This window comes from Panicum virgatum, chromosome 2K, assembly GCF_016808335.1.
Source record: "Panicum virgatum strain AP13 chromosome 2K, P.virgatum_v5, whole genome shotgun sequence".
In the NCBI taxonomy this organism is placed as follows: Eukaryota; Viridiplantae; Streptophyta; class Magnoliopsida; order Poales; family Poaceae; genus Panicum; species Panicum virgatum.
This window is the reverse complement of record NC_053137.1, coordinates 29,636,105-29,661,699: the sequence shown is the minus strand read 5'-3', so window position 1 is coordinate 29,661,699 and position 25,595 is coordinate 29,636,105. Positions and strand designations below refer to the sequence as shown.

Below are 25,595 nucleotides of genomic sequence, written 5' to 3'. Positions count from 1 at the left end.
GTAGGATTACAAAAGTACTCTTTACAAAAACCCTAACTCTACTCGGACTGCACAGACTAGACCGGTTTGACCGGTCGGCCACCTGTCGGCCTTTGCAAGTGCCAAATTTGGCTATCAACAAATGCTAAATATGGTTTTTTTATATTTCCAAATAAATGGAGGGTGCTCACCGTGAATGTCTTATCATGACCAGTTTATCTATGGTAGCTCTTTCAGGAAGAGGATGCTTCAATTAATGAGCACGCTCAAATAACATTGGCACGCTAGAGCAGATCGAGAAGATGTGGTAGGTTGCCTGATTGAAGCTAAATTCTTTTAGAGTAAATTGCACCCCAGGTCCCTAAACTTGTCCTGAGATTTCGCTTAGGTCCCTAAACTCTCAAATTGTGCATCTGGGTCCCTAAACTCTACTAAGTGTTTCGTCTAAGGTCCCAAATGCGCCACACAAGCGTCCGAAGCCGACGTGGCATGCCACGTGTTGCCACAGTGGCAAATATTTGCAAAACCTCCTTGTATATTTTTGTCTTCTCCCATCTGCTCCTTTTCTTCCTCCCTCTCTAATCTCCGTCCCTCTCTATCTCTGCCTTCCATCTCCATTCGTCGAGCACCTCTGCCACGGCCTACTCTACCTGAGGCCGGCCTTTGCGCGCCACCGTCGCGCGCGTTTCCGCCTGCTCTCCGAAGACCACCACTTGGTACAGCCGACAAGGAAACACCGCTACCGCGAGGGACGCCAAACACGGCCACCGCGCGCGCCGGCGAGGGGGAAGGAGACTGGCCACGCGCACAGGGCCCAGCCTCACCCACCGCCGCGACCTCCATGGCTTGGGACAGAGCACAGAGCAGAGGGGAGCTCGAGGCCCTCGCCGGGCGGTGCCTCCACTTCGGCGCCATGGCCTCGAGCTGCTCTTGCCCCGGGAGGGGTGCTCCGCCCGGCCGCGAGCCCGCCGCAGCCATGGCCCGGGCGCGGCGGCGCGGAGTTCGACTACCGCCCAAGAGGAGAGGGAGGCCGGAGTAGCGCCGCGCATCAGGCCCGTCAAGGATCCGCTCGGTGACGCCCGCCGGAGAGGGAGAAAAAGGGGAGGTGCCACTGCCCGATGGCCTCCACCGCACTTCGCCCCATGCCGTCATGGCGGAGGAGCCGAGGTGGGTGCAGGCGGCCGAGCGCGGCGAAGGAGCCGCTCTTCCCTGCCAGCCTCCGCGTGCGGCGGTGCCATGGCCCCGCGCGTCTAGGGAGTAGGGATGGCGCCAGGGCCAGCAATCGCTTGGGAGGAGGTCATAGGCCAGGGTTGTCGGCGGCGTGGGGAGGGAGGGAGCTAGGGCCGGCACCGGCGTGGGAGGAGGAGGGGCGCCGCCCACCGGAGCAGAGCATAGGAGAGAGAGAGGGAGGGAGGGAGGATCAAATAGGAGAAGATGAAAATCTGGAGGGGTGTTTTTGGAAATATTTGCCAGTGTGGCAACACGTGGCATGCCTCGTTGGCTTCGGACGCTTGCGTGGCGCATTTGGAACCTCAGACGAAACACTTAACAGAGTTTAGGGACCCAAATGCAGGATTTGAGAGTTTAGGGACCCAAGCGAAATCTCGAGACAAGTTTGGGTACCTCAGATGCAATTTACTCATTCTTTTATGATCATTGTAGATCATTGTGTTTCTACAATTTTGGAGAAGTTTTACCATCAGGACACGGTGATCTACTTTGACATGACTTCCTTTGTTACGTAGAATGTCCTAATGGATACAATACATATGGTTTCTATTAGAATCTTGAAATTTCGGAAACTAGAGAATTTTATTTTTTTACAGTCCTATGTTACTTTGAACGATGAACCAGTCTGCAAGAGGTACACAACAATGTGATTGACCAAGAGACACAAAGAAAAGTAAAAAATAATCAAGCTGGCTCCTATGTACGTCATATCAAAATAACTATCGTGAGAAAAAAAAAGCTTGTCCACTAAGTGTCATTTATGATTGTTTTCATATTTATGTGCACTAGTGGAGATGCACGTGCAACATGCACGTGTTTAAAGATCAATAATAATGTAGCAATGCGCTCCATTCTAAATCTAATCTAATTCAAGTTCTCGCTGAAGGAGCTGTCGTGCTCGATGTACTTAGCAGCCTGTTTAATAGGAAAATGGAGTTAGTAATGATGTCTCATGTGGTTAGACGCAAGCAACAGAAATTTTCTGTGAAGAGCATGTGATCATTTACTTTCTCATGTCTCTTGGAAGTCTTCGCAGTATCACCATCACTACAATTAGTACAATTATCTTCTGGCCTCCTCTGTTGCGTGGATATGGTCGGGAACAAAGAGGGTGAATATAGCACCACATCGGGAACAATGATGGCATGGTGCGCTCGGGAGCGGTGGCAACTCGACAGTAGTCTGCATTATCCCTTATTATAAAAAGGTAACCAAACCAGTTAGTCAATAAGCAACTGTCATTCTTAGATACACTTTATAACCAAGTAGCATGTGCACTATTTGTCATTCCCACCAGTCCACAAGGAAAGTATGCTACGTATGTCTCAAATTTTCTTTTCTTTCCTTTCTAAAAAAATTGGCACCCACTTATGAGAAATAAAAAAAAAATCTAACCATCACCAACAAGCCAGCGAAAACAGCACCAACGTGCCAGCTTGTCTCACATGTTACTCTTCATGCAATGTCAATGCTAGTTAGCTAAAAGAAAGCCTACATATTATTTCTTTGACCTGTAAATTCCTCCAAGTACAAGCTCGATTCTTAGTCCTGGCAAATTAAATTCTACTCTATGGAACACACTAACCCTACCCTACCAAATACCACTGCAAACTACAATGGGTTTGCTCAATCTACTTCAAAAGAAAAAGAAAATAATTATATCTGGTCTACACTTACTCCTGCATATAAATATGGTTCAGAGTACCACTACCCTCAAGTTGACTGTCAATATTTCTGCATACCTGAAACATATAAAAGGATAGATTAGTAAGTAGTGACCACATTAATAAAATAGAGCATGATAATTTTCTTAGTGTAAGCTGTAGCAAATAGCAAGATAGGATTATGGTGATTCATTGGTTGGTTGTTGTGATTATTGTCCTATTAGGGCCTAACAATATAAATAATACAATTGAACAGTAGAATAATTAGAAACTGTAATGAAGATTATTTATTTATTTGGAATACAATCTATGGCACTTCCGTGTCAGAACAAAAGGAGAGTGAATATTATAACCCACTGGCAAAGATGTTTGCCTTAGTTTCAGAAGACCATCTTGCCTGTTTACTTGGTCATTGACAAGCCATTACAGTTTGGACAGTTCCATTTGAATATCATCCATTTCTTCTGGTAGGGATGACACCACAGCTCTAAATTTTGAGATAACTTGGTTCCGACCTGAAAGTTACAAAAAAATCATTATTTCCTGCTCAAAATGAAGATCAGAAGGAAATATATTTCAAGCATGTTGCATAGTAAAAACAGCACCAGGTTCTCTCGAAGCCTCTTCAAATTTCAGCACCAGCATATTCTTTTCATTACATAGTTTCTGGACATCCTTCTCAAGATCAGCAATCCTAGAAACATAGTATGCAAAAACCATCTTGGGTATTTCAGTCAGATCAATTTTTTTATTAAATTGCCTTTCTTGCCAAACAAAGCTATCCATATCAACCTGAAACATGGAAAAGTAGAAATTTAATCAAAAAATCAACTCTCTTAGGGTAACACATCTATTATACAGACATGCATATTCACTGACCAGTAACCACCTGTAATTTTTCTAACAATGATTTGTGATCATCCAACTCTGCTTGAGACTTCTGAAGTTGGTCATTAACAAGCTGAAAAGCTTTGGAAGAACAGGATGCTTTTGAAATCTGTCAGTATATTTTGGAAGCAACCAAAAAAAGGGGGGTAAAAACGTCATGTAGAATTCAACATTACAAGGCCTAACCTTCAATCACACAATGTGTTGGGTAATACTGTAAACCTGAAATGTAGCTAACTTGTTCAAAGTTTCGATTCTCTCTTTGTGCAGTCTCCTAATTTCCTCCAAACGATTTGAACTCAATTCCTGCATATATTAGCATGTGTTAAGTTTAAAGTCCATATACACGTCTAGAAAATAGTTTGGAGCTCTAAACATACCATTAACTCCTTGTGGGTAGCTTCAAGATATTGTCCGACATCCTGGCGTCGGTGCCGCGACGCCGCTCCATCTCCGAATGGTACTGCACACGGACGCCGTTGGAACTTATTGGCCGGTGGGACGAACCAAGCCAATCGTTGTAAACACGCAGACAAACAGGCAGCGATGGCGAAATGCGAGTATGAGGCATGGGGATGTCACGGACGCACCTGGGGCACGATGTCGCCCTCGAATCCGATGAGGAAGAAGCGGATGCCGTCGAACAGGTGTTCATCGCCGCTGCCATCATCCGTGCCGGCCGACGGCGGCGAACAGAAGGGTCTTTTGCAACGCACAGCTGCAGCCCGCACCCCACCTCGGCTCCCCTCCTAGGGTCGCACTGGACCGAGCGCCGGTGGCCTAGGCGTCTGTTCCGCAGTCGGCGGACCGCCCGTGCAGCGCCCGGTGGCCTCCGCGTGATGGCGGCCGGCATGGCGAGGACGGCGGCGTCGACCCAAGGTGGCAGCCGCGCGATCCGGATGTGACGATGGGACCGTGGGAGGAATTTGAGGAGTCCGTGGAAGCAAAAGGAAAGCGCTGCCGGTGATGGTGGGGGAAGGCGCGATGGGGGAGGCGCGACCGTGGGGGATTACCGCGGGGGAGGCGGTGTCGCGAGCCCTAGGTACAGGCGGCCGGGTATGAGGCGCGCGGTGAAAAAAAATTGGGGTTTTGGGCGGAATCATTTTTCCTGATGCAGTTTTTGCCTCCCATCAAATCCTGTCAAGCACCAAATCCTTCCACGTGGGCCTGAAAAAGATGTTTTGTGAGGGGTATGGGTAGATTTATCTTTGTGAGAATTGTATCTAATTCTTTCATCCTTTATAGTATAGATGATAGATGATATTTCATTTTTCTTATATATACTATAATAATAATATATATTTCATTTTTCTTATATATACTATAATAATAATAATATATAATAATATAAAAGTTAAAAGAATTGAGTACAATTTTCACCAAAAATTAATCTACTCACCCTCTCACAAAACGCCTTTTAATGGCCCACATTAAGGACTGGGTGCTTGACAGGGATTGGTGGAAAAAAAAAACAGCATGTTCCAGAATGATTCTGCCCAAATTCATAATTTGTTTTGTCACCGTGCCTCTTTCATACCCGCCCGCCCTGTACCCGCTGCTAATTTTGGTCAGGCGCAGCAAATCATGAAGCTAAGCCAATCAGGAGGCGAGGTGGCTCAACCAATCAGTAGCTAATTTTGGTAATCCTTTCCTCCCCGCCGCAGGGCGCCGCTAGTTTACCGCCGTATGGTCGATCTTTCGACTTTTTTTTTCTTTTAAATTTTTTTTCGTCGTTTTTCTTTGTTTAGTAATTTTTTTTGTTGTTTTCTGATAAAAGTTTTACTGAAAAAATTTTCAAGGAAAAAAGTCGAGAGGCAAAAAAAATTTGACAAGAAAAATTTGGAAGAAAAAATTTTAAGAAACAAACTTAAAATTTGACAAGAAAATTTTTACATTCAAAATAAGAAAAAAAACTCAGATAATTTTTTTATCCAAAACAAAAGAAAGACTAGAGTAAAAAAATTTGCATCCAAAACAAAAAAATTCGGATTAAAAAATTTTCTAAAGAATTTTTGCAACAAAAAATAAAAGAAAAAAAACCACTTACCTGTTCCCCGCCGGCGGCGCGGGACGAGAGGAGCAGCGCGTGCACTCCGATGCATCGATTCAGTGCACTGGATCCTGCAGGCACTAGTAGGCTTCAATTCACAAATTCCACCGTCTAGCTCTGGGTCTTTTGCTTTGTCTGCAGATGCAATCCTAATCCCTGCTGCAGGCCTTCATCCGCGCGGAGCATTCCGCCGGCCTTCATCCGCGGAGCATTCCGCCGGCGGCATGACTCCCCCGCCAGCGCCGGGCGGCGCCTTTCTTGCGGCGTCGCACCTCCCCGCTGCTGCCGGCTCCGCCCCGTCGCGCCATCCGGACCCACTAGATCTGGGAAGAGAGGGAAGAGAGAGGAAAAAGAGAAGAGGAAGAAAGAAAGGAACGGGAAAGAGAGAGCGTGAGTGAAAATCAACGGTGAGTTCGCGGGTCAACCGCAAATTCATCATTGCGCCCGCCGCATGCATAATTCTTTCCTCCCCCGCCGCACGCACCCTGCGACAACGACTCCCCGTCGCGGCACCGCCATGCCGCCTCTCCGTCGCAGCATCGCCACCCTGCCTGGGCCTCCAACTCCGCCGCACCACCGACGCCGCCGCAGCGACGGCCGGGACCGCAGCGATCTCCTCGAGCTTCTACAGCGAGGGCCGGGACGACGGCTGCAACCAAGGTCAACGACCCCGGGACGCGGCGCAGCCGCTCCGCCTCGCCGTGGGCCGCCGCTGCTCCGTCCCGCAGCGTGCTGCCGAGACGCGGCGCCACCGCTACACCCCGCCGCGGGCCGCCGCTCCGCCCCGCCACTCCGCCCCACCGTGCGCAGCTGCTGCTGCCCGGCCGCGACGCCGCCATGCTCCGCTGCTGCAGCTCCAAGCGGCCCTACTGCGTCGTCGTGGGGAGAGGGAGGGGTCGGGGCGTGGAAGAGGCGTGACAGAGGAACGCAGTGAGGGGAGTGCAGGTATGTGCCATCCACTTGAACATGATGTGTTTGTTGAAATGCCTCACATACATTTGTATTTCTTTTGCAGTCCGTTTGGTCTTGAATTTTGCCATCAATTATTATGGAGTTGATTAGTACTGATATGTATTACAAAAGCCTTGGACATCAGAATTAAGGGATTGGTTTGGGACAAACATGTTCCATATCATTTTTACTGGCTTATTAGTTCTGAAGGTTTGAATATTTGGTGAGACAGGAATGAATCACTGGTAGGTCCATGCGATCCAATTAAATTTGATGTGCTTGTTGAAATGCCTCGATAAGGTTGTATTTGTTTTGTTGGACGTTTGACTCTTATGAATTTTGCCATCAACTATGAAAGTCAATAAGGTAGCCATATATATTACAAAAGCAGAATGCTTTGTGAAAAATATTTCTTCCTATTTTTGATGGAAAAAGAACAATGCTCAGTATATATGTTATTTCCCTGAAATTATTTTAGTTAATTAATTTTTTCAAATAAATAGTGCATGATGAAATCAGAATGCTCATTATGGTACACTGCTTGCCTCCCATTAAGAACTGTACTGAGCAAAACTATTATGCTTTTGGAGGCTATAGATTTGCCTATAGTTCTAATTTCTGCAGTTCAATTCCAATCAACAGGGAAACAATAACTTTTGGAAATAAAAGGCTTCAAGCTAGGGTCGCACGAGGTATTCATAGTTTCTCTTTTTTTAGAGGCAATGCGTGTTCCATCCTTCGTTAGTAAGCTTGTGCAAATGATGTTTCCTTGCAGTGGATGCTATATATAAAGAACAATCAGTCAGACAATTTTCCAATATATGTAATTGTGTTTGCGTTCAGTTTTAGGTTAGAGGTGATTGTGCAGTTGATTTTTCGGATTGTGGCTAGGACAATGTATTACTAAAATTTTTTATGCTTTGCAGGGAGGATGTGCAGGAATTGTTTTTTTATTACAAGGTATACTTTCTACAATATCCAATATCATCTAGCGCTTTGTAGCATATTACTATCTGTGTAGAGCATTCAGTTAGTGGCAAGGTGTGAGCATTCTCGTGGTGTTGCATATTCAATCGGCTGTGTTTACGTCCAACTTGCCTGTAATTCTGCTAATCTGCTTTGGAGATTCTTGTGTGCATGCTAATATGCTTTTCCTTCTGATGCAGATGTACTGTGATGAATAATCTTTATTAGCAGTACAAAACGGCGGTGACACGGTGAAGCTCTTCGGTATTAGGGCGGAGTCCGGCGACCCCTGCGTCCTCGCTTACGCCCTCGCACCCAGCAACCCCGTCAACACCGTCAATGACGTTGTGGTGGTCGGTGGCGGGCCTGGTTGGTGCGTGGCGGCCACCCCCTTCTCCTTCACTCCCCCTCGATTGGTGCCCCCCCTGATCCACTACGCGCTCGCCGCCGTCGTCGTCGTGTCGGTAAAATTAACTGCCTGAGCTCCCCCTGCCTCCCCCGCTCCCACCTTCATCTGTCTTTTTTTTTGCATCAAATCTGAGTATGATGTGGTTTATTTCTGAATCGATCCAATGACCCCAGATCTGGGTTTACTCTATTGCTCTGTTGTAGAGGTCGAGCTTTGTTTAGTCACTATGGATTGAAACACTATACATAGCAGAGGCATTCAGAGGGTTCCAGTATGTACATGTTCTTGCTCCTGCTGTTGCTTTTCCTCTGAAATACTCCTGCATGTGCTATTATGTGTAATAGTTGGTACTTATATATGGGCCACATTTCTAAATAAATGTTGTTAGGCATAGCTTAGCTATGCTCAGGAGTTGCTAGATGTTAATTTAGTATTATTGTATCTTGACTCATGGCTATCTTTTCTTTATTTGCAGGAATGAACTTTGTCATTTTAGTGGCCATGAGATATATCCAGGGAAGGGTATTAGGTTCATTCATTTTGATTCCCAGGTATTCCCTTTAGAAATATTGGTGGTCATCTTTATCAAAAATTGGAAGTTCATCTTATAAATTTTGTTGTGTCGTCGTCAAGAGATCACCCCCTTAGAGCAACTCCAACAGATAGATCTTCACCTTTTCCCTTTCTACTTTTTCTCAATATAAGGGATTGATGTTGAAAAAATCTACTTTAGCAGATTGATTTTCCATCTCCCTTTCCCCTTTATTTTTTCTCAATCCCCAATAATTTCTCAACAATCCCCAATAGAAAGGGGAGACATTGCATCTCCCTTTCCATATAGAAAGGGGGGAAAATCAATCTGCTGGAGCACTTCTTCCATATATGTTGAAATTGAGAAGAGGATTTCCCTATATGATGAAAAAATGGAAAGGGGAAGATCAATCTGTTGGAGTTGCTCTTATGCAAACTAAATCCCTGTCTCATCTCTATGTTTCGATTATATTAAATATTCAATTCCTTTGATCTTCACCTTTTGTGTTGTTTCTCTAAGCCTGGCTTATCTGTTGATCCTGCACTGCTGGGATGAGTATAGGAGGGGAGCAAAAGGGAATGTCGGTGCCCAGATATTGACGAGAAGTGACTGCCCAGACAGCGAGCTACACCAATTATCATCAAGGTAGATTCATGCTTGGCGGCCAGCTGCCCTCTTTCCTCTTCCCACTCATTTGCTAATTTTTGCTAAGTGTGATCAATTCTGTTCATTAGATGTCTGCATTGTTTTATTTGGTTTGCTATTGCCAGTAGAACGAACAATTAATAGTAGTATTTGTTCATTACTTGAGTTTATGCTTTGCACCCCTTGAAATTGGCATTGGAACTGCAGTTAGAGTTTTATACCATTCTTGTAATTGAAGTGTAAAACTGCCACAATAAAGTTGTGACATCCAGGTGCCTAAAATTTTGTCTTTTCATGCATATACTCTAAAAAAAAATCATTAAATTTATAAGGAGTTAGTGTTCTCTTCTAAGCAGCCAATTTTGTATGTTTGTTTATTCTGCCAACCAATGAATAATGCATGATTGTCTCTTTCCAACAACAACGTAGCCTTATGATTGTCTCTTTCCACATTTATTTTATTTGCAAGGTAGCTGAAGAATATCAAGGTGAGGACCTGAAAGTCATGTTGTAGATGTTGCATACGCTCGAGGAGGACATTTGTTTTTTGTGGACAATTTCCGTATGTTTTTCCTAGACTCTGTTTATTTCAGTTCTAGATTTTCCATCTTCATTTGGTTGGAATTTTGGTTTGTCTTGGGGGCTAGAGGAATGGATACTAGTATCTATAATTCATGAACATCTCAGCCACTGACTTCACACCTTTTTGGAACTTTTATTTGAATGTAAACCTGCTTTGTTCTTCAAAGTGTAATAGTGCTACTTTATGTATGGCTACACTGAGCTGTGTATCAGTTCTTAGGACTTAGGACAATGAAATATTTTATCATCTTTGAATGTGCTTTTATTTATCCTTTGTGTTCTTTTATTTATGCGCAGATTACTTGAAGGAGACTGTCCATGATACATTTAGATTTGTCAGGTGCTGTTTTGCAGTTTTACTTTTGCCTTTTGTAGTCATTCTATTCATTCCCTTTGTAGCCCTTGCAAGTTTAGTCTAAACTAAGCTTTGCACAAATGCTTAAGAAGAACCACTGCTAACTCTGCATCTATACATATTCAGCGTCAGTCCAAAAGGGATCAAGTTCCTCTCTGCTGATAAAATGGATGGAATACCACTGATTTTACAGCTGACTGCAAAGATGATTGATCTAGAGGAACATGGTAGTTCACAGCACAAAGAAGGTGGTGGTTTAAATCATGTGCCCACATCATGTGTCAACCAGATATTACTTTGAAAATGGTGCACAGGTGATTGATTTGCTGTATTCATTTGCTCCAACTGTGGTTTACATGAATATAAATTCAAGTTCTGGTGTGCTGGGTTTAATTTGCACACAAATTTTTTATGGTGCTGTACATATAATGCCTAACAAAATTTATGTCCCAGGGCTGCTCGCTGGGAGAAGAAAAAGGAGGAGATTGGAGGAGATAGTCACAGGGATTTATGTCCCAGTGAGGGCATAGGGGCGAGGGGCACTGGAGACCTGGCCGGTCCAGCAGCTTCGGCAGCCACCGCAGAGGCTGAGTCGGCGCGGGCGAGGGCGGCAGGGGCTCCTCGAGCCAACCTCCCCTCTCATCTAACCGCAGGTATTTCCTAATCTTTTGCAGTTTTTCATAGATGTGTTTTCCTTTGTTGAGAGGAGCAATTTCTCCATCTGCTACTTCTTTCTGTGTTTATCAGACCTTTGAAAGATGCATGCTTCACTATTCTTGCTATTCAGTAATTGTTCAAATTTTGATATAGACTTGATTGCTGAAACCAGTCAACCATCTGAATCTGTACCCGATCAGGCTATTAATTCCATATGCATGCGTGGGTTGCTCAATGCGTGGCTAGCAGTTCAGTTTGTTCCCTTTGTAAACATCATATGAAGTTAACGCAATGCTGGTTACGAAAATCTTTGAAATTTCCATCCGATTTTGATTACCACTTGTGTTGTGTATATAACAACAGGAACAACTAGCACATAAGGTTTGACCTTGGATATCTCAAGGCATGAAAACAGTTTTAGTACCAATGCATTCTCCGAACTTTTTCTCACCAAACACTACCTGTCTTTCTTTTTTGCAGTAAACGTGTATCCCTGGACACATGATGAAGTATTTGATGGAACAGGTATTTTCACCTGAACACTATCTTGTGCAGTATTTGATGGAACAGGTATCTTCAGTTTTTCACCTATCCATACTCTTCGTTTGCCTTGCATTTCTAAATCCTGAAGACAGAGAACTTCATTAGTTAAATGCTGGGATCTTCCACTATTGTTTTTATAAGGCAAGGTTGGATTTAGTACGATTTCCAAATCCAAAGTTTGACTGTTAATTCTCTTACGATGTAGTTTGAGAACTGCAACGTTATTATCATATGAAGTGTTCAAATACGAGCTCCTATAGTCCTATGCTAGATGGCTGATAGTGTATTTTGGTGAGAAGAGCTTTGTCAATTAACATGTCCAATAAGATGTATTATTTGAATGATTTATGTGTATTATTGGTACTACTGTGTTCATACCATTGAATTTGGACAAATATTTCAGGAGAATTGGTATTGAAGCCAATGAAGAATTGAGATCCATATTCAAGTATCTGTTGTGCTGTGCAGAGCTGCTGTGCGCACAACGAATGTTGTGTTTGTGATATATAGATACGTCTGTACGGGACTACTGATAAATTTTAGTTTCTTTCAAAGTTCAAAGAGCTGCACCCTAATTCTGTATCTCAATAGATGCTTCACACTTTTGTAATAATCTGAAGACCATAGTGGTCGTCTGCCGAACATTATCAAAGACCATCTGCTACTTCTATGCTGCCCATCATTTTTGTAACATAAGTTATTTTTCAAGGGATTTTGTTTGGCTTGACACCAGCTTTATCAGCTTATCATGCTGCTTCGCTCTTTCTTTACCGTCTGAGCATTGTGCAAGGAAAATTAATTGATTTGACACCCTCCGAATGGTTTGTCATGATATTTCTATCTTTCATGAATTCTTGCAATACTAATCTTTCCATGTACCGTCTAATTCTCTCCATGCAAGAATTTGCAGCTTTCCTTTATCCATTGCCTCAGGAGGTTCCAATCGTATCATTCCACACCGAGGCAAGCATCACTCCTGTGACTGTGATAAAGATGCAGATATACAGGGCATCTTGATAACCATGTCTAACGACCTAACTCAGCATATGTATTTGTTCCATTACAATTTATTATTTCTTAAGTTAGAGTATAATTGTTTTTTGATCTGGAGCATAGTTTTGGTTTGCACTTGTTGCTGGTTGAAAAAAATAAAATATTTATTATTTATTAGGTTGTATTAGCTTATATTGAATTGCTAAATGAATTAAATGTTTAGTGGTCTAGATGCAATCCAATTATTTTTAAATTTAATTATTCTATAAACATGTACTATTTTTAAATAAAATTACTTTTAAACACGTGCCGCCACTAGTTCTTAAGAAAAAAATTGTTTGATTTTGAATGAGGATGACTGGTTCGTCCACAAATAAGGGCTAGGAACAATTGATTCAAACATTTGAATACAGGACTTTCACTCGGTTGGTGAAATCTAAGGAATTGCATGTACTTTAGTATTAAATAAAGGTGTTCAATGTCTGTTCGTCTACTGGGCATGGTTAACAACGTGATATTTTCATAGATATAGTATTGTCGATATTGTCTCCAATGCATCCCAAAGGGAGAAAAGATGGAAATAATTGAGTATTCCATTTTATTAGCAACTGTAACATATCTTTTGGAAGCTTGATTCTTTGTTTATTTGGAAGAAATATTTTCTTAGAAATGAAACTTAGAGAATTTTATTTCATTCCTAGAAATTGTGAAAATTTTGTTTACTACATTTTTAAACATATATTTTTGCCACTCGTGCCTCTCCTTCCTATAAATATAAAATTAGTATTTAGTAATCTTTAAAAATTTTTAAAAACAAAATTTTCCTCACTCGTGGAAACCGTCGAGTGAGGAAAGGAATGGCAAATTCGTAAAAGACGTGAAATCAGGAAAGGGAAGCAGCGGCCTCTTCTCTATCCATCGCCGCTTCCCCATCCCTCCCTCCCCTCTCCCTCGTCGTCGCTTCCTCCAGACCCTAGCCCGCCTCCTCCCCCACGCCCCCGAACCCCTGCCTCCCCGCTGCTCTGATTCCCTGCGGCGGCGCGCGATCCCGACGCTCCCATCGCGCCCCTCGCCTTCGCTTCAACCCCCTCCATCCAGTCGAGATCCGGCGGATGGAGCCCCCGGCGGTGAAGGAGGCGCCGCCGCCGCCCCAGCCCGCGGCGGAGGAAGAAGCAATGCTCTCCGCGACTGCGGCCATGGCGAAGGAAGCCGCCGTGGCGTTCCAGGGCCGCCGCTACGCGGACTGCGCCGAGGTGCTCGCGGAGCTCCTGAAGAAGAAAGAGGGTGATCCCAAGGTGCGCGATTCGTCCCTGCTCTCATATTACTACTCTCTGTCTGTGGGTGAGCGAGGAGGGTTAGTAGCTCTCGGGGTCTAGTTTCTGGTGGTGAATCTTCTAGTATGGCGAATCTGTGCGTTGGGGTTGTTTCAATTGCTAACTGGTTGTAGTTACCATTCATAGCTGTGCTGTGTGCTCTGGTCTGGGGACGGGTACTATAAGGTTTGCTTATGTATTAGTAGCTGTGTGGGTTCGCCATGTTTGCGGCTGCTCGCAGCCTGTGATGCTTGCAACTGCTGCTTGAGCTGTATTTGTGAATGCTTCCACCCAGTCTTGCTGTTACCGGTTTGACTCAACGTCCGTGTTAGTCTGTATGTTTCTGTTTTGGGAGTGTGGTGTCCTTTGGCATGTACCAATGCCACTTGGCATGCTATTGGAGCATTGGACATATATTTTACCGCCCAGGTTTATCGTGATTTTTTAGTGATGTCACTTGTTCCATGAAACTTACGCCAGGGTCTCATTAATATGGTTGCCTTAGTCTTTAAATTAGAAATTAGAATAATAGTTTTGCCTGAGAACAGGGAAACTGTTCATTTGGAATGGTGGATGATATAATCGCGCATTGTCTTTGTATAGGACAATTTCCTGCTTGAGTCAATGGTGTTTCTTCTTTCACTTTGGGAGAAGAAATGGTTGTTCTATGAAATTTGTTTTTCTTGCATCTAATTTCACAAATTTGCAATTCCAGGTCCACCATAATATGGCCATCACAAAATCTTTCTTGGATGGTTGTCCTGATCCAGAGAGGCTGCTTAAAATTCTAGGTGATGTTAAGGTTGGTGAATCTGCCATGCTCACTGTACATCATTTGATTGACATGTTGATTATGCAGTAAAGTAACAGAAATGGCTTATCTTTTACGAGTAAATAACTTTTTAATCCAAATGAAGATATTTTTCGCATTGATGATTTTGTTTTTCATGTGTGGCTAGCAACAAAATCAATGTTTTAAATAGTGGCGCTATAGTAGTTTCGTGGAGTTGCCGCTATGATCATTGCAGTAGAAATAGCATGCTGTAGTGGGAAATAACGAGCCATATCGGTGCTAATAGCGGTTTTAGGACTCTACCACTAAATCCTATAGCCCACTATTTAAAACAGTGGACAAAATCCTTTCATGTATAGATAGTGGATTATGTTGTTTATTCTTGTATTATGTTTCACATAGCTGTATGTTTCTTTAAGTGTGGAATTGGATTGGATTCTGCGACCAAATAAAAAACTTTTTTGGTACTTAAAGATCTACTGTGATGTGCATGTGTACACGAAGCAGTTGTGTCCTATAGGACTAAAGGATACACCCTGTCACCCCACATGCTGAGAATTGTGATAATCACTAAGTATACTTACATGAAAAAGGGCTTAAGAATTCAAATTATGAAAATGTTTTGCTATAAGCAATTGTTCAAGAGTTAATGTGAATACAAGCATTAAGATTCATCTTTCAGTTTATAGGGCATATTGTTAGATCTGGATTGTGAAATAATATAATCCAATAAACACATTACACTGTTATTTGTGTATGTGAGTTATATTCATGAATATTCTACTTTTGTTGCACCAAACAAACTACTTCATATTCTGAGCAGTGTGTCCTTTATGGTTAAATTAATGTTTTTCTTTAGCACGTTGAGGGCATTTCTGTTTGTCAATCTAACACTTGAATTTTTTTTAACGTGTGGTGCTTCTGAACTTCCTACTACAGCTGGCTTATTTTTCTTTGTGATATCTAGTATAACCTACTTTTCTATATTGGAGCTGCTATGACCTTGATAGCAGCTGGCTGTGTTCAAAGTAGTGTATTGCAATAATACATGTATAAGTAGCAGTAAATATGAGACTCCTTCAAACAGCTAAGTGGCATTGCAACCCCAAATACTTCCATGATTATTTTTTTAAAGATCTAATTCATGGTAGGTGTTGCAGTATGTCCTAAACCAGTATTTCGATAATTTGTGAAACATAATGTTTGATATTTTTTATGATGTATATCGAAACATATTAGTGTTTACAACTATACTCCTAGTGTAATCATGGAATTGACATCTATATTTGTGAATACTGTGTCATTTTGTAGTGTACTACATCTATGCAATACTTATCGCTTTTGACCACTTTATAATTCATAATTATTGGGCACATTTTCTTGGTGAACTTTTCCACGAATCCTGCCACATCTAACTATGATCATTTGCCATACTTTGTGTATGTCATATTAGTATAGAGTATTTCGGCCCTACTTTATTCGAACTATGTTTTTCTTGTCTTGTGTGCTTTGGGTTAAAAGTGACAGGTTTTACAATTGTAGGGATTATTATGTTACAACTTTGGTGTATATATTTTTTTCTTAGTTGGGGTAATTTTGTTCTTAATGTTCTACCACTACATTTATTCAGAAAAGATGTGAGGAGCTTGCATGTGCATCTAGAGAACAAGCTGATTCTGCCAATGGGGTAGGAAGCAATGTTTCTTCAGGATCAAGAGGGAGTGGCACAGTGCTACCATATTCTGCTGTGCATAATGCGTCAACCTATGGGGATGAGTTTGACACAACCATAATAACATTCAACACAGTACGTCTTGTTCTGTGGCTGTAACTATGTGATTGATTTTCTGGTCCATAAGATCAATATCAAATAAACTACAATTTTATTCAATATAAGCACAAAATATGCTGTAATTTGCTGATCATAGACTTGATAAATTTACAGGCTGTCATCCTTTATCATCTTCATGACTATGAATCTGCTCTGACTGTTTTGGACCCATTGTACCGAAATATTGAACCAATTGACGAGGTATTATTAGTGACTTAGCAGCTTAATCACAAGGGGAAATTGTTTCAACGCTAATTATTTTTCTCTCACAGACAACTGCTCTTCATTTATGCTTTCTATTATTGGACATTACATTAGCTTTGCAAGATGCGTCAAAGGCTGCGGTAAGTTTCGTTCTTGGTGTAGTCTGCAGTAATCACCTAAAACCATTGGATCTAGCAAATTTTTTTCCGCAAGCATTTTTAATTTCCATGCTGCCTTAGGAGTATTCCTGCTAATTTGAGGCACCTGAAATGTGTGCCATGTGGGGCATTCAATGCTGGACACAAATGACATTTTAACAATGAAGTCTGTCTTATTATTGATTATTTGTAAGCTATTTATATTTGACATGTTGGGTTTTGCTTATTTGCTCTGGTATGCTTTCTTGTGCCATATCCCGCTATGGCATTTTTGTGCTGTTGTTGTCATTTTCCTTATTATGATGACTGTTAATGTGGGAGAGGGATCTGTCGTGTAGCATTTGTTGAGCATGCAATCATCTGTCAATTTTTGTTTTTGGGTGATTATGATGCTCCTACAGTTTGATTTGTTTTAGAACTTTGAAATTTTGAGATACTGTCAGATTTAATTGGGATCTTAGCATGTATAGTCAGTCAAAGCATTTGCGTGGCCTTTGTTGCTTGATAGATTTGCAGTGTTGCCTTTTCACTCCGGTTGTCTATGCCATTTTTTTACAGTCCCTTCAGTCACATGTAAGAGACGGACATTGACATGGTCTTCGACACACAACTTTGACTACTACTCTTTGTTGTAATATGTATATAAAATGTAGCAGAAGTAAAGTCCAATGAACTATTTTTATATAAATCTAATAGTACTCGTACCATTTTCAAACATCCAAACTCGACACAGAAACATAATTTTAGCAGAAATTCGAAATGTGAGGGCATGAAACCCAAAACTTTACTTATGTGACTGGAGGAGTATGTTGGATTTTATGTACTTTATTCCCTTATGATTCCTGGCATTGCATCTTTCTATGACACTTTTGCTGTCACTGTGGATTCCCTGTTATGAGATGATTGTTAGTGAGAGATTTGGAGTGTGCCATTTGTTAGATTTGGTTTGCTCTGTGTTGATTATCAATTTGTAAAAACTCCTATGGTTTACTCTGTGTTAGAACTTTGAGCTTTTGACATTATTATTATCAGATGTAGTGATCTTAGCCTGTATATCATAGCATTTGTTTGTCCGTGTTTCTTTCTGGATATGGAGCATTGACTTTCGCCTAGAAGAGACTTATTCATCTTACTTAACTTTATGATTTGTTATTGGCTTACAGGATGTAATACAGTACTTGGAAAGGTCATTTGGAGTAGCTAACACAACGAACCAGAATGAAAATGCTAGCATGGCTCAGCAGCAATCAGCTCAACCTAAGCCTCCTGCAAAAAGTAACACGCCTCCAGATTCCGATTCAAATGCTTATGGTGGTGGATGTGAGAACCTTTCATCAGGAAGTTTCCCAGATGAATCAATAGAATTTGAATCTTTTTACTCTACTTTTGATGGACATCAGAATCTGGGCAGGTCTATCTTGAATGATTTCTCCAGGGCATCTGCTGATCTTGCTGCTACTGCTGCTGATTTGAAAGTTAGGCTGCAGATTTACAAGGTCCGGCTTCTACTGCTCACAAGGAACCTTAAGGTTGCGAAGCGAGAACTGAAAGTACTGATGAACATGGCACGTGGCAGGGATTCATCTACTGAGCTTCTCTTGAAATCTCAGCTGGAGTATGCCCGGGGGAACTATCGGAAGGCTGTGAAGCTATTAAGCACACCGAATAATCGGTCTGAGCCAGTAATGCTAGCTATGTTCTACAACAACCTTGGATGTATACTCCACCAACAAAGATCTAATCATACCTCTATATGGTGCTTTACCAAAGCACTGAAATACAGCTTATCTCTTCGTTCAGAGAAACCGCTGAAGCTGTCTGCATTATCACAAAACAAGTCCTGTCTTATTTCCTACAACTGTGGTATCCAACATTTGATGTGTGGGAAGCCTCTGTCAGCAGCTTGCTGTTTTCGTGAGGCCATGCCGCTCTTCTACAAGCGACCCCTTTTCTGGCTCCGCTTTTCTGAGTGTAGTCAGCTAGCTCTGGAAAAGGGTCTCCTGTGTGCAGTTGGTGCCTCTTCATGCAATGATGAGATTGAAGTCAATGTTGTAGGGTCAGGACAATGGCGGCAGTTGATTGTCAACCCTGTGAACTCGAGAAGTAGTTCAGATTCTGCAGGTGTGACTTCAGATGAACACAACAATTTGGTATCACTTAGATTTGCTAGACAGTGTCTACTCAATGCCCAGCTATTATTGGATGCTTCTGAGCAGGAAAATCTGGTCACTCCATCCGATACAGAGGATTGCAACCAAGGAGCATTACAAGGACATAAAAGCTCAGGTCAGAAGAGCACTGTAAGTGCTGATTATAAAACACCTTCAGGCCCAACCCTGGCTAATGTAAATGGAGAACAAAAGGGTACAAGCTTGAACGCCACCTTGCAGAGCTCTCTTGCTTTGTATGATGAGATCTGTAGAAAAGAAAACCTCAAAATCAGACAGGCCATCCTGGGGAGCTTGGCATTTGTTGAATTGTGTCTTGAGAATCACTTGAAAGCTTTGTCTTATGCGAAGTCGCTACAGCAGCTGACTGATTGCTCAAGGATGTATGTATTCCTCAGCCATGTATATGCAGCTGAAGCTCTGTGCTCTCTGAAAAGACCGAAGGACGCTGCTGAGCTGCTATCAGTTTATATCAAAGATGGCAATGTCATTGAGCTGCCGTACAACGTCGAGAACTGTGAGAAGGCTCTAGTTGAGAAAGACAGTGATGGTGAAGACACGGTGGCTCCTGCTGTGACAAAACTGACCTCAGAAGAATCCCAGCACTCCGAGAGCCTCAAGCCCGAGGAAGCTCGAGGTGTTCTGTATATTGACCTCGGCATGACCGCTGCAATGCAGGGAGAATTTGAGCAGGCTGACTATATGGTGAACCGTGGCCTTGCCATGCTACCCAACAACCCTAGGGCAGTGCTAGCATCAGTTTACATGGACCTTCTGCAGGGGAAGTCCCAAGAGGCTGTTACAAAGTTGAGACAGTGTAGGAATGTGAGATTTAGACCAAGTAGTGTAGCTGCCAGCAGCTGAGCTTAGAGAAGCATCCCTTTTCATGGTTTCTGTAGTTTACAATTACCATTACAATCTTTTTGGACCCTGACCCCAATGTGGACGATGATCAAGGATGGTAATGCTCCTCCTGTGTACCATACATAAGTGAACTGTAGCTCTCCTTTTAGCTTCCTCCCAGATTCAGGGGTGTAATGTGTTGGTACTATATCATTTTAATTTGCCGCTCTTTGGACTGAAGAGTGGCCAAGTGATCAAAATAGTTTCCTATATCTGTTTATTCAGAAATCAATCTAGAGAACAATGTCCAAAAGCTCTGCGATCCGATACATGTGTGCTTTTTGGGTGCATGTACCTGTTAGAGTAGTGTAGATGTATATTCTGGCCCATGTAGGCCTTTTGGCCTATAGGCCCAACCTGTGTATATGTAACCATAACACTGAGCAATCTTGGGCATCGAGTCATTCTTCCCTAACATGGAATCAGAGTCGAGATCCACTTTTTCCGCTACCGTCCGTCCGCTGGCCGCCGTCCGCCTGTCGCGGCGGTGACTCCCCCAGTCGGCGTCGTTCGTCCTCCTCTGCCGGCCCTCGTCCTTGCGGTCGGCGCTTTCCGTCCGCTGGCCGCCCTCCGCCCGTCTCTGCTGCCGTCCACCGCCCGTCGCGGCACCCCCTCCCGGCCGCCCGTCGCGGCCCCCGTTCGCCACCCGTCGCGGGTCGGCGTCATCCCTCCCTCCCCTACCCTGCTTCGCGCCGCCGGTCGGCGCGGCGCTCCTCTGCTTCGCGCCGCAGGTCGGGGCGGAGCCCGTCCTCTTCGCTCTTCGCGCCGTCGGTCGGCGCGGTGCTCCTCTGCTTCGCGCTCCTGCTCCGCCCGTCCTCTTCTATGTTGCTGGTCAGGGCGGCGCTCCCCTGCTTCGCGCTGCTGGTTTGGGTCTCCTGTCGTCTTCTGGTTTGGGTCTCCCCTGCTCCGCCCGTCCTCTTCTGTGTTGCTGCCATGGGATCCTCTGCGGCTGCTGCTCCTTTCAGCGGCCTTTCGTTTGGGTCTCCCGGTCTGGATGTGAAGCTAGATGGCTCTAACTACAGAGAATGGGCCTTCTCCCTCAAGATGCTGCTGAAATGGGTTGGTTCTACTTCTCATCTCACCGATACTCCTCCTGCAGCTACTGCTACCAATGAGAAGGAGATACAAGCTTGGAATCTTACTGATGACCATGTGATGGCCATCATCTGCATGAGTACTGATCTCAGTATTCGCTCTTGTCTTGAGGATCACAAGACTGCCAAAGAAATGTGGGATTACTTGCAGAGTCGCTACCAACAAAGCAGCTCAGCCCTTCGCTATTCACTTCGTCAGAATCTTCAGCATCTTCAGCAGCAGAACATGTCAATTGAGGAGTACTATGCTGCCTTCAACAAGATATCAAGTCAAATTGCCTCCATGGTACCCAAGCCTTCTTCCTTGTGCACCACTTGTACTCCAGCCTGGACTGCCAGGGAGACGTATGATGCGCAGGACACTATGTTTGATTTTGTGATGGGTCTGCGATCTGATTTTGAACCTATCCGTGTTCAACTTTTGGGGCGACCAACCCTTCCCACTCTCTCTGAGACGTTATTGCTCTCATGGCTGAGGAAACCCGGCTTAAGTCTCTTGCTGCACACTCCGTGGTGTCTGAGCAGCACTCTGTTCTGGCTGTTCCTCATTTACCTGTTGAAGTTGAAATTGCCGCAGCAACCTCCTCTAAGAAGGTTTCTCAGAAGACTCCCTGTAGTCACTGTGGGAAGACCACTCATCCAGATTCCAGGTGTTTCAAAAAGTATCCTCACCTCCTTGCTGAAATGAGAGACAAACGTGCTACTTCCCGTAGAGGATCACATGCAGCACCTTCCAGCACACCGGGGCCTTCACTTCAGTTCTCAGCAACAGCTGCAATGCCTCAGTGTCTACAACAATCAGCGCCCCAATACCAGCTGTTCCCCCAACACTTAGTGCCACAACAATCAGCAGTCAGTGCTCCTCAGTTCCAACAGCAACCCAGCAGTATTATGCCTGCTCCACTCAATGCTTATATGTCCCAAGCATCCTTGTCATCGACATCACAGTCAGGTACTAATTTTTGGGTGTTGGATTCGGGCGCCTCTTTTCACATGACTTCAAATTCCTCTGTCTTGGATTCTTGTCGGCCTCTTTCACATTCTCGCCCTGTTCAGACTGCTGATGGTAACCTTTGCCATGTTACCCATCAAGGCAATCTGAATAGCTCTCAGTTTTCTGTCTCTGATGTTTCTCTTGCGCCAAAACTTTCCATGAATCTAATCTCAGTTGGCCAACTTGCTGATCTGAACTGTGTCGTTGTTTTTGATGACACTTCTTGTTGTGTTCAGGATCGGCGCACCCGAGCTCTTCTTGGTACTGGTCGTCGCCATAAGAGCTCATCCGGTCTCTACATCCTTGATCATCTTCAGCTGCCACCTTCTGCATCGCCACCAGCATCTTCTCCACCATCATCCTTCGCTTCTGCTGCAGCCACCTTTCCTCAATGGCATCACCATTTAGGTCACTTGTGTGGTTCACGTCTGTCTACCTTAGTTAAGCAGGGGGTCCTTGGTCATGTATCTGTGGACTCTTCTTTTGAATGTACTGGCTGTAAACTTGGGAAACAAATTCAACTCCCATATCCATCTAGTTATTCTAAGACTACTCAGCTATTTGCTCTTGTACATTCTGATGTATGGGGCCCTGCTCCTTTTGTTTCCAAAGGTGGTCACAAGTATTATGTCATTTTCATTGATGATTATTCTCGCTATACTTGGATTTATTTCATGAAGCATCGTTCTGAGCTGTTGTCTATTTATAAATCCTTCGCTCAAATGGTTCATACTCAGTTTACTTCTTCTATTCGCATTTTTCGATCTGATTCAGGGGGGAGTATCTATCCACTGTTTTTCGTGAATTTGTTTCTTCTGAAGGAACTTTGCCTCAGCTCTCTTGTCCTGGTGCTCATGCTCAAAATGGAGTGGCTGAGCGTAAACATCGCCATATTCTTGAAACTGCCGGACTCTTCTCCTTTCTTCTTTTGTGCCAACTCACTTTTGGGCTGAAGCTGTTTCTACTGCTGTTTATCTCATCAACCTTCAGCCCTCCATTCGTCTTCAAGGGAAAAGTCCTAGAGAAATCTTGCATGGGTCACCTCCTAAATATGCTCATCTTCGTGTTTTTGGTTGCACATGTTATGTTCTTCTTCCTTCTACTCAGTCCACAAAATTGACAGCTCAGTCTGTTGAGTGTGTTTTTCTTGGTTATAGTCTTGAACATAAGGGCTACCGTTGTTATGACCCCTCCGCTCGCCATATTCGCTTCTCTCGTGATGTCACCTTTCTTGAAAACAAACCCTACTTTCATTCATCCACTCCTCCGTCATCATGTAATGCACCTCCGTCCTTTCTTTTTCTACCACCTTATGACTTTGTCAATCCACATGAACCAACTCCACCTCCTGTTTCCACACCATCAAGTCCACCTGAATCAACACCACCACCTCCACTTCCCTCTGTTACTCCTTTTCCTTTTCATTATCGTCGTCGTCCCCGTGCACCTTCTTCTACCACCACTCCTCTCTTAGCTGATGATTCTTCTTCTAGCTCACATTATAATCTCAGGGATCGTTCTGCTATTCCAATCCCTGATCGGTATGGTTTTCCCACTGCTGGTGTAGTCTGTGAGCCATCTTCTTATCAGGAAGCTCGTCAACTTCCTGCTTGGCGTGATGCTATGTCTGCTGAATTACCAGCTTTGCACCGCACTGGTACTTGGGAGATTGTTCCATTACCTTCTCATGTAGTTCCCATCACCTGTAAATGGGTGTACAAACTTAAGACCAAAGCTGATGGCTCCATTGAAAGGTACAAAGCCCGTCTGGTTGCTCGAGGTTTTCAGCAATCCCATGGTCGCGATTATGAGGAGACATTTGCTCCTGTTGCCCACATGACCACAGTCCGTACTCTCATTGCTGTGGCTGCCAGTCGTTCATGGAAAATCTCTCAAATGGATGTTAAGAATGCTTTTCTTCATGGTGATTTGCAAGAAGATGTCTATATGCATCCACCACCAGGGGTTCAACTTCCTTCTGGCTATGTTTGTCATCTACGGCGTGCTCTTTATGGTCTCAAGCAAGCCCCTCGTGCATGGTTTGCACATTTTAGTTCAGTGGTTATTGCTGCAGGTTTCACTCCTAGTGACCATGATCCTGCTCTCTTTGTTCACACCTCTTCTCGTGGATGTACATTAATTCTGCTTTATGTTGATGATATGCTGATCACTGGAGATGATCCGGACTACATTGCTTTTGTCAAAGCATGCCTTTGTGACCAGTTCATGATGTCTGACTTGGGCCCTCTCAGCTATTTTCTGGGTCTTGAGGTTGAATCAACTGCTGCTGGTTATTATCTTTCTCAGGCCAAGTACATTCGAGATCTTCTTACTCGTTCTGGCCTCACTGATACTCGGACTGCTGCTACTCCTATGGAACTTCATCTTCATTTGAAGTCATCAGATGGTTCTCCTCTGGATGATCCGACAAGGTACCGTCATCTAGTTGGCAGTCTTGTCTATCTCACTGCTACCAGACCGGATATTGCCTATGCAGTCCACATTCTCACTTAGTTTGTGAGTTGTCCTACCACAGTTCACTATGCTCATTTGCTTAGGGTATTGCGGTACTTGAGAGGTACAACTTCTCATCGTCTTTTTTTATGCCACATCCAGTCCACCAACACTGCATGCTTATTCAGATGCTACTTGGGCAAGTGATCCTGTTGATCGACGATCTATCACTGGTTATTGTATTTTTCTTGGTGGCTCGCTAGTGGCATGGAAGTCCAAGCGGCAAACTACAGTTTCTCGGTCTAGTGCTGAGGCTGAACTACGACCCCTTGCAACAGCAACTGCAGAAATTATTTGGCTTCGTTGGCTGTTGGCTGATTTTGGTGTTGATTCTGCTCATCCTACTATTCTCCACTGTGACAACACTAGTGCTATTCAAATTGCCAACAATCCAGTCAAGCATGAACTCATTAAACATATTGGTGTTGATGACTCCTTCATAAGATCACATTGTCAGTTGTCTACTGTTGATCTTCAGTACACACCTTCTGAACTTCAGCTTGCTGATTTCTTCACCAAGGCTCAGACTAGGGATCAACATCAATTTCATGTATTCAAACTAAATGTATCTGACTCTGTAATTTCACAGCCACCTTTAGTTTGAAGGGGGGTGTTAGAGTAGTGTAGATGTATATTCTGGCCCATGTAGGCCTTTTGGCCTATAGGCCCAACCTGTGTATATGTAACCCTAACACTGAGCAATCCTGGGCATCGAGTCATTCTTCCCTAACAGTACCATGTTAAGATGAATCATCACTTGGCGCTGATGTTCATTTGAACTTGGAAGCGACTCAGTACCGGTTGTATCATGATGTGTGTCCGTTTATTATTTTTGGTTGGGTTTTGCTTTTGCATACTGCCTTTTTTTTATAATAACTTATTAAAGAATGATAAACACTTTTACCACTAGCCTGTATTTGCAATCATTACTTGATTATAAGAAATACTACCTCCAGTCAAAATTAGTTGATGCTGGTTGCTTTTTATGGTCTTAGGTCTAAATTTTTTTATCGCTATCGTTCTATTAGAATATGGTGATAGCATCTAACAAATTTCTGAGATAAAAAAGGCTTTTAAAGTAAAATCTGTGGATATGTTTTTCGAATTAAACAATTGAAAAGCTATTGAATGGAAAGTTCTAGAAATTGACTATATTTTCTGTTAAAACATGAACTTGTG

The 25,595-nt window shown here is 43.4% G+C and overlaps 1 protein-coding gene and 3 long non-coding RNA genes across 21 annotated transcripts; 2 read left to right on the top strand and 2 right to left on the bottom strand.

Moving 5' to 3' along the window:
* Positions 1-1,844: 1,844 nt before the first annotated feature.
* Positions 1,845-2,954, bottom strand: LOC120673034. The gene is made up of 3 exons (XR_005674470.1): positions 2,887-2,954; positions 2,217-2,402; positions 1,845-2,124 (listed from the first exon to the last, which is right to left on the bottom strand). It is a non-coding gene; the product is annotated as an uncharacterized LOC120673034 (long non-coding RNA).
* A 297-nt stretch (positions 2,955-3,251) lies between these two features.
* On the bottom strand, positions 3,252-5,774 carry LOC120673026. Of its 3 annotated transcripts, none has more exons than XR_005674463.1 (6): positions 4,352-5,774; positions 4,142-4,224; positions 3,948-4,067; positions 3,763-3,842; positions 3,479-3,665; positions 3,252-3,388 (listed from the first exon to the last, which is right to left on the bottom strand). It is a non-coding gene; the product is annotated as an uncharacterized LOC120673026 (long non-coding RNA). The 3 variants fall into 3 exon arrangements; XR_005674465.1 differs by having other exon boundaries at positions 3,763-3,870; positions 3,984-4,067; XR_005674462.1 differs by having other exon boundaries at positions 3,763-4,067.
* A 150-nt stretch (positions 5,775-5,924) lies between these two features.
* Positions 5,925-12,192, top strand: LOC120672987. 16 transcript variants are annotated; one of them, XR_005674457.1, is made up of 14 exons: positions 5,933-6,756; positions 6,827-7,007; positions 7,405-7,454; positions 7,689-7,722; positions 7,929-8,192; positions 8,613-8,688; positions 9,231-9,314; positions 9,784-9,876; positions 10,194-10,236; positions 10,378-10,565; positions 10,705-10,904; positions 11,389-11,478; positions 11,657-11,756; positions 11,855-12,192. It is a non-coding gene; the product is annotated as an uncharacterized LOC120672987 (long non-coding RNA). The 16 variants fall into 16 exon arrangements; XR_005674460.1 differs by having other exon boundaries at positions 5,934-6,756; positions 11,389-11,433; positions 11,657-11,742; XR_005674456.1 differs by having other exon boundaries at positions 5,934-6,756; positions 11,657-11,742.
* Positions 12,193-13,315: 1,123 nt separating this feature from the next.
* LOC120672979 (CCR4-NOT transcription complex subunit 10-like) lies at positions 13,316-20,067 on the top strand. Its single transcript, XM_039953639.1, has 6 exons — positions 13,316-13,739; positions 14,473-14,559; positions 16,181-16,357; positions 16,496-16,582; positions 16,654-16,725; positions 17,907-20,067. The coding sequence occupies exons 1-6, from the start codon at positions 13,557-13,559 to the stop codon at positions 19,773-19,775; spliced, it is 2,475 nt and encodes an 824-aa protein (XP_039809573.1). The 5' UTR covers positions 13,316-13,556; the 3' UTR covers positions 19,776-20,067.
* The last annotated feature ends 5,528 nt before the right edge of the window (positions 20,068-25,595 follow it).

What these genes read in the sequence shown, in the direction of transcription:
- LOC120672979 (XM_039953639.1), top strand. Translation starts at nt 13,557, where the DNA reads ATGGAGCCCCCGGCGGTGAAGGAGGCGCCGCCGCCGCCCCAGCCCGCG. An exon ending in ATATTGAACCAATTGACGAG is followed by an intron (nt 16,583 to 16,653) that starts GTATTATTAGTG and finishes TTTCTCTCACAG; the next exon opens with ACAACTGCTCTTCATTTATG. An exon ending in AAGATGCGTCAAAGGCTGCG is followed by an intron (nt 16,726 to 17,906) that starts GTAAGTTTCGTT and finishes ATTGGCTTACAG; the next exon opens with GATGTAATACAGTACTTGGA.